The 12208-nt window shown below is 33.8% G+C and overlaps 1 protein-coding gene across 1 annotated transcript; it reads left to right on the forward strand.

Moving 5' to 3' along the window:
- Positions 1-2341: 2341 nt before the first annotated feature.
- LOC128156818 (MPN domain-containing protein-like) lies at positions 2342-11964 on the forward strand. Its single transcript, XM_052819122.1, has 15 exons — positions 2342-2417; positions 2898-3121; positions 3370-3516; positions 4089-4193; positions 4501-4682; positions 4965-4999; positions 5706-5856; positions 6506-6602; positions 6798-6870; positions 7067-7143; positions 7276-7444; positions 7892-7962; positions 8238-8327; positions 8445-8537; positions 8877-11964. The coding sequence occupies exons 1-15, from the start codon at positions 2414-2416 to the stop codon at positions 8961-8963; spliced, it is 1605 nt and encodes a 534-aa protein (XP_052675082.1). The 5' UTR covers positions 2342-2413; the 3' UTR covers positions 8964-11964.
- The last annotated feature ends 244 nt before the right edge of the window (positions 11965-12208 follow it).

Here is a 12208-nt window from a genome sequence, read left to right on the forward strand (position 1 = left end):
AGACATTTTCCTTAGCGCTATAAAATCGGGATTTATAACACTAAAATTACACCTCGTATATTTTTAAGCATGTAGTCGTAATTAAATGCACTCAGACATGCCTATATGATTTTTTTTACGAAAAAAAAACTTCTTGTCGTGTAGGCTCGCGGAAGTCAAAGAAACGAAAAAAACTCCAGTTTATTTTTTCAACACAGGGGAATGCTATCCCCCGATGAACAATATATGCTTGATTTGTTTCCAAAATATTCGGTATCCCCAACATCTGCCACAGCTCCCCGGCCGCTTGGTTTGTTATTGTTGAGATAACGAAAGGTTTCGTCTTTTTTGTAGGCAGAGAAGAATTCGCTGGAAAATTGGTTTATATTTATCTTTCTATCAAATTATGCAAATTCTCATTGGGGTATTCACTTCATGCGGCGAACTGCATTTAGGAAAACTGTACAAAAACATTACCCGACTTCAAACAAATCATCGTTTCACTTGAGGATAATTGTAATACTTTACATGTATCCAATATCTATAAAGTGAATTATTAAGATTTTAACTATTTGTAATTTTCAAGTTGACTGGAGCATCATCATTTGTGTGCTAGATATCATACATGTGTATTTCTAGATTATGGTAAACCATTTAGTTTTTGTGTCAATGAGGTTTTAAATTATTTCAGTATAACGATATAGACTCAATGAGTCCCTTTTAAGTTTGATATAAGCACTAATTAATTAATTTAAATGAAGATGTGGTCACCGTGGTTTAAATAAATGTGGTGCACTATAAAAGTGTTCTTCTTTTTAACCACATAACCATGAATATCTCTTCTTTTTTTTACATAAACTTCCTTATATGTTTAGTTTTGCATATTATTATAAAATTCAATTAAGTTCAATCATGACCAAAAGTGTCAGAAAGTGCCCCTAATGAGTTTACAACCGGGGGAAGGGGGTTCAATCTCGTAAAAAAAATTCTGAGGAAAGAGGGGACAAAACTGTTACATTTCATACAAGCATGCTATAATGAATAATTTTAAGAGTTCTGCAAGGAGGTTGTAATTATTAAAATCGATATGGAAGCAACCTCATTTGAAGGATTTTTTAATTATTTTTTTATACTGTAATTGTCTGGAGATATAAAGGGGCAATGATTGGAAAGGGCTCCAATTTACAAATGTAAAACAATATAAAGAGAAAAATTTCTGAAGAATATAGTGGCTAAAATTTGAAGATGCTCATTCGGTTTAGTCGTGAAATACAATTTTGAATTTAATTTTTTCCCATTAAATCTATTCAAATATGGTATATAATAATAGAAGTGTGACGAATTTACGGACTTGAATTATTTTTTTCAAAACGTTCAATTGTTGGTATACAAAATGATATTTTTATTGTATAGTGGGTCTTCTCTCCACGTTTTTTTTAATTAATATTGAAATCAGGTTTTTTTTTCCATTATAGACCTAATTCAGATTGTGAGAAAAATATGGAGCACCCCCCCCCCCCCCCCCCCACTTTATAAAAGAGAGGCCTTGAAGTTCTAAAAAATGACACTATTTGGAGGTTTTCATATAAGTCAACATATTCCGAGTATTGAACACATTTGAGGGGTACAAATCGATGACATGTTAGTGTTTTGAATAATTTTGTCCAAAAAATATTATATGTTCTTTGTATTTAAGTAAATAAAGTGAGGTCGGGGGGGGGGGGGGGGGGGGGGGGGTCTGATATGCAGTTAAAATATACACAATACGCAATGCGAGACAATCCAATTCCACAAAAGTCACCCAGGCCAGTTGTACTGATAAGAAAAACTTGAACTCAACTTATTGAATACAGACACTTGATTCTGGTGTATACAGATTTAAACAGATCTATACGTTGGGATGGGGTGGGGGTGGGGGGGGGGGTGCATGCTTCATGTGTTTGGAAGCCATGCAAGGAGTGACACGTATGTACATTATAGAATTCACATGATCAAGTTAAAACATCATGGACTCTTATAGATTCTTTTTCTGGTCAATAACAACTTAATGCACAAACAAGCATGACATTTCAATTTAATCAGGATTCATTATAACGGACTAGATTTTATACTTTTGTTGGAAATCTGCTCGAGTATATTTACGGATTTTAGGAAGACATCGGAACGCTACAGTTTTTTTTATAATGTGTATGGCATTCAGCACGGCTGTTGATCCAGTAATTTTCCTCATAAATAGGGAGATATCCCCAGATAAAAACTCATTTAGTTTGATTTCAAATTCTCTCTCTTTTCTCCTCCGCAATTATAACACCCCCCCCCCCTTCCCCATCTTATATTTTTTGTCGGGTTTGGTATTCTTACCGTATAAACCGGAAGCACATGTAAACAAAGAAAGTTGTTTACAAATTGAAAAAATTGAACAAGAACGCTCAGAATGGGTAAACTCTTATTATTTCTATTTGATATAACCTAAAGATTTTATTAATATGTATTTTTATACAATTTCAAACTCACAACAATGTCTGAACAGTATAAAGATAATACATTTTGTTTTCATCCAAAAAAGAAAATATGTACTTGTAGAAGTTTATGTCTTCAAGTCTGTAAAAAAGTCTTCAAGCCAGTAAAAAATGTCTTTAATACTTCACACTCTTGCTTTTTTAATCTGTCGTTATATGTACAGTACAACTGACTTACACTTGCTTTGCTATAGTAATTGTCAGTTGGCTGTTTAGATATTGCTTTAGGACTTTTTGTACAGTATTCAATCCTAAGTTTTAATTTTTCATATACTTTGATTTCAGTAAATACATTGATGATTGAACTACATTTAAAAAAAAAGGTTTTTAAATATTTCATGATACAAATTGATTTGTTGGTAATATTTACATTACACAATACATCTGTATCTACTTCAGCCCAGGAAGCAGTTGACCAGAAGAAAGATATGGATGAGGAGGATGAAGAAGATCACGATGAAAGCATGGAAGATGATGAGGATTTGTCAGAGGAGGATATGGAGGAAGACAAACAAGGGTCGCTAGCCAAGGCAGCCATCACTGGCCGCAGTGTCACATTACAGATGCTAATATCAGAGAAAATCATTGAACCTGGCCCAGCATTGCTCTCTCTGAAGTACCTGGTAAAGGACTATTGTGTGCATGTAACAGTTACAATCTATTCTGTGACAGGAACCCTTTATTGATATGATACAGTGTACCATCATGAGTTTGATATGACGTTTTTGAAAATGCCTACAAGTATAAGTTTAGCTGCATAAAATTATATTGTCTGTAATTTGTGTTAAACTATGATTCCAGGAGTTTTTTGAAATATGACTCTACCAAATGAATCAACTTTTGTGTTTTTACTTGTTTTGTTTATTTTCAGGGACGAAGGTTCATTGCTGACTTACTGCCTGATGGCAAAATTCAGATGCCTGGAACAAAAGAGACTTTTACTTCTCCCAGTGCCTGGGCCATTCACTGCAAGAAACAAGTCAACCCTCACAAAAAGTCAGGCTGTGGGTGGGCTTCTGTAAGCAGCTGGCATTTTTTTGGATTAAATTTCAAAACCAAGACATTAAACTATAAATAATGAATTCTATACTTTACTTGCATACGTGTATACTATTACAATGAATTAATATATGTGTGAAATCGCGAAAAGCACATCACGCAAATTTTAAAATCTCGATTTTATTTTTGGGACATATGTAAACTTCACGAAACTATGATAAAATTCGGTTTTCACAAATTCATGTTCCTGCGATTTGATTGAAAACAGTTGAATCATGGAATTGTATACTCACGGAAAATAAGCAATCTACAGTAACTGAAAGGTGCGGTTTCAAAATCCCTATGTGGGCATATGGTCTTTAGTGTTTTGTGTTGCAGCCTTAAACATTAAACAAGGCTCTTTATTCACATTCTCTCAGTCCACCCAACTGAACATAGATACTGTTTTAGAAAAAATATCTTCCCATTCAGAGTGAAGTTATTGATTCTCATTAGCTAAGAACCAAGCACTTAAACCAGTGTAAGCTCCTAAGTAGAGTATTTAACATAAAAGCTACACACCAGTATATTTATGTCATACTTATTGGGTAGGTGATGTACAAAGAACGAAAGCTTGACATCTGGAAGGCAGCGTGGTTTCGTAAACACAGATCATCCAGTCCCGCACGTAATAATCCAGAGACTTCAAATTCCCAGGTAAAGAAATAAACATTGTAATGCGTATTGGAAATACACATCTTATAATTGTTGAAAAAATGTTCTATATATTTTCAAACTTGTTATCAGTTTCATGATGCCTCAAGGCAGATTTAAGTGTTAAAAAATGGAAAATTTGAGTTCCGCTCTGTCAATATGCTAGTTTAATAAAATTTACAAATGTATGCTCTATTATAAAATGTTTATCTTTAATTGTTCACATGTTCACATAAGGAGCATTGTATAAATTGAAGTTAAATGTATTGTGTAAAAGTGGTCCTTTATAGAAATCTCCTACTTTTACCAGTCTCCCAGGTCTCCATGGAGTGTACGGGAGGACACAAATGATTCCCGCCCAGAAACAAACGGAAAACTGTCCATGACACGCTTGGCTGAGGAGAGACTGACGGAGGATTCTCAATCCTCTGGGATGCCCCGCCCCGCTCACACCAGTACACCCAATCAGAATGGAAAAACGGAGGCGAAACGGTAACATATTTCACACTTGTAACCTAACTTTGAAATGTTTCTTTGAAATGTCATGTATTTAGTGTCTTTTTTTCTATCAAAGTCAATAATTATTGCTCTGTCAATATTGACTCTAGCGTACAAGAACCTTAAACTGTGGTTGTGTAACAGTAAATAAACAGATATACATGTAGTAACTTTCACTTTAACCAAAGTTGTTTCCCTTTGTGGAGTTACTACCTTAACTTTCTGTGGCTATGACTGAAAAATTGCTTTTATGATATGATTTTGTGTACATTCAAGGCTTCATGGTGAAACTGTTGGATTTCAAGAGGAGGGTAAGTCAGATTTTATTAGTCCAATTTCTTTATAATATATATACAGTTGAACTTTGATATCTCGAACACTGATATCTCAAATACAATGAATATAACAAAGTGATTTGGAAGTCCTAACCACTTATTTAAAGTATTTTTCCCTCATATCTTGAATACCCAGATATCTCAAAGTTTTTAAACAGTCCCTTCTAGTTCGAGATTAGGAAGTTTGACTGTAGTTAATCTATTTGAGACATTCTCTGTTTCTCAACAAATACAGTAATTGTTTGTTATCCAAGAATTCAGTCAGTATGTCAGAAAATGTATAGAAGCCCGATAGTGTTTTCTGTTATATGCTAGTAATTCCTTATTTTCTGATTGTTAGTACATGTACTTAATAGTTTTAACCCATTCAGTATTTTAACACAAATCTATACTTTTTCTATATGTTCCATCATAGTTCAGCGGAACAGATACGCTCTTAAAGTATGTAAAACACGGAACAGTGTTTGGATTTTTTAACAGAAAGATTACAAAACTTTCAAATTTGATAGTGATGGAAAAGCAGACAACTAAATGTTATTGCATATTCATGTACCGACAATTTGATACAAGTACCTGTTCAAAAAGTGACCTTTATGCTCCAAAAAGATACAGATCGAATTTCATACTGACAAAATATTGTGGAAGGAATATTGAATGATATGCATTTCTGTTGACTTTCCAGCCCTGAATTTATCATTAAAGACACCCAAATCTCCTCCAAGAAGAGATTCTCGGAACAACTCTGAGTCTGAATCATTTACCGAGAAAAATAATAACCACAGCGAGAGACAGTGTATCAAACACGCCTCTCTAAAGTCTCGCAGTCAGAACATGTGAGTAGCAATAGAGCGACTTCTTGTTACTTATATGGAAGATCTTTCATAGGAAAAGGTGCTTTAATAGGAATTTGAATTGAGAAAAGAAAAATGTGCAGTCTGTATTTTGATTTGGTTTTATAATCCAAATTGTCTATCTTGACCTGGGACAGTGAAAAAACCTTTAAGAAATCCAAAGATTCAAGATAAAAAGGTTAAAAAAAACCCAGTGCATAGGGATTTTCATCAGATCTACCTAAAAATTTTAAGATATGGTTAGTTTAGCTATAAACTATTATTTACCATAGTAAAGAAAAAAAACATAAAAATGTAAGAAAATGCCAAATTTAAAATGTAAAACTTTGGGTACCGGTATTTTCTTATATTTTATATAGAGATCTCCTTCTAAAGAAGATCAATACAGTCTTAAAATGGCCACGACCATCAAGCCCTCTTAACTCACTTTTTAAATGTCCATGGTATCTTAATTGTTATTGTTCGTGGTTCTGAAGTTCATTTGTACATGTACTTGCAAGTTTTGTGTTTCTGTATATTATTGACTGAGTCATGGTAATGTACATATGAAGGATGACATTCCTTTATTAACCATATCATCCAATATTTGATGAAATGCCTCAAAGATTTAAATGTTTTAATCCATTGACAGTGATCCTCAGACCCTTGTTGAATGTGAATCTTTCAAGGAGATGGAGAAAGTTCAGCCTTTCACAGTATCTATTGCCAGCAATGCTCTGCTACTGATGGTAAGCGCTAAACAGACTTAATTACAAGACAAGGGCTTGCCCTGCTAACATGGCAGGCTTTGTCTCCAGAGTAGACTCTCAAAATATTTTTTTTATGAAAATAAGTATCGAAACAGTTTGAAAATGATGTGCTCATTCTGTCTTTTAATGATTTTTGAGGCATCTCTGCTTAATGCTAGACCTTAAATTCTGTAGGATTTCCATTGCCACCTGACTACCAGTGAAGTGGTGGGGTACCTCGGGGGGAGGTGGAACCAGAAGACACAGCGTAAGGATGATTGGGAATAGGGCTTTAGGGCCCTTGGCTTAAAATAAAGTTTTGGAAAAAGTAGAAAAATACATAATAATAAAAAAAAAATGTGTGACATCCTGAAAATTTTTGCATAATTGAAAATGGTTTGCTGTTTGATTATTTTGCTTCAGAATCATTGTAATTGTGACTGTTTTTGTTGCATTTTTTGTAGATTTAACCATTGTTAGTGCCTTTCCATGCAGATGTAGACTTGCCGATAGCAAGAAGGCACCCATGATTGAAGAAGAGGTCAGATTTGTTCATTATTCAGGCTTCACTCAAAAATGTTTCTGGACCTTCATACATGTAATACAGAATTACTGAATTTACATTTTAAAAAATTGCTTGTTGTTAATAAGTGTTTATATTTGAACTGCACAGATCCGTCAAGCCATAAGTGCCTCAGGCCTGATTCTTGTGGGGTGGTACCACAGTCATCCCTTTTCTCAGGCCAGCCCCTCAGTCAAGGACATAGACTGTCAAATGTCCTACCAGCTGTGTATGAAGGGCTCCGGCTCCAACTACTTCCCCTGTGTAGGAGTCATCATTGGTGAGCAGTGTTTACAAAACATATACCAGATATTTATTCTTAGATTAATCATTGTATAGGGATAATTGTTGAAGAATCTTAGTGTTAGCTGTGGAACTGAAGCTCTCCCAGAAAATCAGACTGAGTTCATAGTAACTTGATTTATACAACATGTACTGTACAATTCATCAGTCAGAATGAGGGTGGGTCTTAATATGAAGTCTGTTGTGCAGCAAGAACTTTTGGATCATTCATACTGATGAGTCTGGTTTAAAGAATATTAGAAAAGAAACACGAAAGTGCTTTCTACAGTGGACATGTGTTTCAGTGAATAAGATTGTGTCAATAATCTTTGGCACACAAGAAGCAATAATATCGGTAACTATCATGTTATTTTTGCATACTCGATTGTATTGTTAAAAGTTTGATAGGATATGTTATATTATTATAAAATTTGTACACTTATAGCTCCTTACAACAGAGAGAGGACAAAAAAAGAATCAGCTTGCAGAATGTACATGGTCATGCCGCCTTTAGATGTAAGTCTTTAAACACATTGTGGATTAAAGAAAATTCTTGATATCAATCAACCCCTTACACCTTTAACATTTGTACAAGAAATGTACATGAATTAAAATTCTCTCATTGCTTGATTATTTTTACATTTACAAAATGATTCCAAAACATTGTAGTTCATGATAAAATATGTACTTTATTTTCTTTTCTTTTGGAACAGCAGTGGTCAGTGCTTTATTTTTTTTTAATTGCGAAATTAATAATAGATATAACAAACAACTTTTGGTTTCTTCATCAGGATCAGCCCTCTGACTATGGCATTCCGATGATCGTGAAGTACTCCTTACAGAAAAATCTCTCCGTGACAGAGGAGCTACTTAGTGAAATGGTCAGGACCCTAGTAATACTAAAGCAAATTAAGTCTCTATACTCATTTCACTATATAAAAAAGGACAATGTTTGAAATTAATGAACTCATGATAATCTGTGTTTACATGCTTTACAGAAAGCTGTGACTGATTTTTATCATGGTGGACCAGATTGGATAAAGTTTCGACAGTCTTGGCAGCCCACGCTTACCTACCTAGACAAATTAAAGGTAAAAACAGGATGCATGTTTTATTAAAGGGTCATGGTCACAATTTTGGTCAAAAATTATTTTTCCTATTTTAATGTTTATTATGCCTCAGTAAGGCATTTTTAATAAGCATCCAAAATATAAGTGTCATTCGTCAAGTTATAAGCAAGTTACAGAGCTTAAAATTATTTGCTATGTAAACAAACCTTTTGTTTACAATTTGAATGTTGAAGTGAAAATTTAGACCTAAAATGAATGTGTTAAACATTAGAAACTGTTTATGTATGCTTAAAATGAACAAGATGATAGACAAATTATATTGAAAATTATTTTTTACTTTATTCTTTATATATTTTCCAGGGTTCCCTGGTCTCTAAACTCCCTGAAGATCAGATGGAGAATGGAACATTTTTGGAATTTGTTCAGCATTTAATTCTAACAAAGTAAACTGAAAATGGTTGGACATAAGCTTATGAACCAAATCCGAGCTTCATTTGCAACAAGGTTAGAAGGACTATGCAAAGCACTGTGGAAAATTGCTATTTATTGAAAAATGATTGCATGAAAATGAGGAAGGTTCAGAACTACATTCTGCAGATCTTGATTATGGTGATATTATAATTGAAGGAATAGCTTCCAATCAAAATTTAAACTTTTGTGTTGTATGTAAATGTTTTTTATTAATTTTGACATGCATTGTGAATAGATCTGTCTTCCTTTACACAATCAACCAATAATATTGTGATAGTCTCAGGTCATACAAAAAGTTTTTGATTTTCCGTTAAAATGGGCAATTAAACATGTACGGTACTTATACTGATAGTTCAAAGTTTGCTGTTTCTCAATATCATTGTCTTTCTCTTCATGTGTTTAAATGAATTGGTCTTCTATGCAAAGAATATATGAAAAGTGTTCAATAAGAAGATTTATACCTGATTTATAATGATGATACATACATAGAACATTTAAATAAAAACAATTATACATGAGATATAATTATATGTACGATATACCCAGGTATGACTATGGCATACAGGAAATATCTGTATTTCGTGCAGTCAAATATATTTATTGAATTATGTTTTATTTATTAACAGCCATTTCACGGCAAGAAGTAGACTTAGGATAGTACCGGTAAATATATCACAATTTAGAGTGCATCGGTTTCATTAATAAGCTACTTGAAGTAAGGAATATGTACTTAAATATGTAATATCCCTTTATACATGCATAATCATTATTGTATGACTAAGTTTGAATCAAAAAACGTCTTAAAACCAGATTTTGATATTCTTGAAATTAATGTTTGTTGAGTGTACATGTATTAGTACATTTTTTGGACAGAAATGAAATGTGCACTTTATGTGTAGATTTCCTTTAGATCTGTGTTATTGTTTTCTGTTTATATATACCAATAGACTTAGTAGTGAGTTTTCATTTTTTAACTTAACTTTGTATAAAACTGACTATTGAATGAACTTATGAACTCACCATTGAACCTATTGGGAAATGCTAATGGCTGAGTGGATAAAATCAATCTACTGATGAAAACATAGTGTATTTATAGACAAAGTTTCTATTTTGCTACTTTTTAAAAGTATGACTGTAAACTATCAAGGCAACACTTAATTCTATTGTTAACAAAGGCAGCAGACATTTACCTGGTATTCAGGTTTTTGGAAATAGTTTTAGAGGTGATATACATGAACCAATGTGTGATTTCATTACTGATTTCATCACTGAGATGTTAACTACGTTTCATTTTTAGCTCACCGAGACGAAGTCAAGGAGAGCTTATGCTATACCCTCGGCGTCGGCGTCGGCGGTGGCGTCGGCGTCGGCGTCGGCGTCCGGACCTGGTTAAAGTTTTTGTTGCAGGTCCTGTATCTAAGCTATTACTTGTCCTGTCTTCACCAAACTTGCATGGATGATGCATCTGGACCTACTTATGGACTTGAAAGACTTGGATGCTGAATCTGGGTCCTAAATTTCAGATGCTGGAGGAGGTTAAGGTTGTTGGACCAGGTTAAAGTTTTTGTTGCAGGTGCCCTTTGATAGCAATATCTTAGTTACTGCTGGTCCGTACTTCACCAAACTTGCATGGATGGTGTGTCTTATGATACTGATGCACCAGACAGGTTTGAGTGCTGAATCTGAGCTATAGGTTGCGGATGCTGGAGGAGGTTAAGGTTTTTGGAGCAGGTTAAAGTTTTTGTTGCAGGTGCCCATTGATAGCAATATCTAAGTTACTACTGGTCCTAACTTCACCAAACTTGTATGAATGATGCGTCTTATGATACTAATGCACCTGACAAGCTTGAATGCTGAATATGAGCAATAGGTTTCGGATGCTGGAAGAGGTTAAGGTTTTTAGAGCTGGTTAAAGTTTTTGTTGCAGTTGCCCTCTGATGATTATATCTTAGTTACTACTGGTCCTAACTTCACCAAACTTGTATGGATGGTGCGTCTTATGATACTGATGCACCTGACAAGCTTGAATGCTGAATCTGAGCAATAGGTTTCGGATGCTGGAGGAGGTTAAGGTTTTAAAAGCTGGTTAAATAAAGTTTTTGAAACAGGTGCCCTCTGATGATGATATCTTAGTTATTACTTGTCCTTACTTCACCAGACTTCCATGGATGGTGTGTCTTATGATACTGATGCACCTGACAGGCTTGAATGCTGAGTGTGAGCCATAGGTTTCAGATGCTGGATAAAGTTAAGTTTTTTGGAACAGGTCACAAGTTTAATAGATGATAGTACTATTTCAAACTTGCATAGTTGATTTAACTGTAATATGAATGAATCGCAGAGGTAACTTCAGATGCAGAGCTTGATCTCCATTATCAAGGATGCTAAAAAATAAATCTTAGTTATTACAGGTCCTAACTTCACCAAACTTGAATGTATGGTGTGTCTTATGATACAGATGCACCTGACAGGCATGGATGCTGAATCTGAGCTATAGGTTGCGGATGCTGGAGGAAGTAAAGGTTTTAATTGCTAGTGCCCTCTGATGATGATATCTTAGTTATTACTGGTCCAAACTTCACCAAACTTGCATGGATGATGGGTCTTATGATACCAATGCACCTGATGGGCTTGAATGCTGAATCTCAGCCATAGGTTTTGGATGCTGGATGAGGTTAGTTTTTTGGAACAGTTCACATGTTTTATAGATGAAAGCTTGCATAGTTGATTTAACTTTATTATAAATTAAACGCAGAGGTTGCTTCAGATGCAGAGCCTGATCTCCATTATCAAGGATGCTAAAGAAATCTCCTACCTCACTCAAACCAGCTTGATAGATAGATGTGTTTGTTGATAAATGATATAACATGATTCCTATGATATTGTATGATATGAAACAATATTGTTTGATATGATACAATATGATATCATATGTTATATTATAAAAAGTTATACGATATGATATGATATTGTATCAATTTTTGTGATATTTTATGATATGATATTGTATCATGATATTGTTATGTATAGTATTGTATATTATGATACAATATTGTATAATATTATATTGTATTTTTAATGTATTATTTTATTACATGGTACAATTACATAAGATATTGCAAAATATTATATTGTATCCTATGATACAATATTGTATATTCTATAATATTGTATCATACAATATTGTATAATATGATATTGGTTTCAGTAATATAGAATTA

This window comes from Crassostrea angulata, chromosome 7 (genome assembly GCF_025612915.1).
Source record: "Crassostrea angulata isolate pt1a10 chromosome 7, ASM2561291v2, whole genome shotgun sequence".
Taxonomy (NCBI): domain Eukaryota; kingdom Metazoa; phylum Mollusca; class Bivalvia; order Ostreida; family Ostreidae; genus Magallana; species Magallana angulata.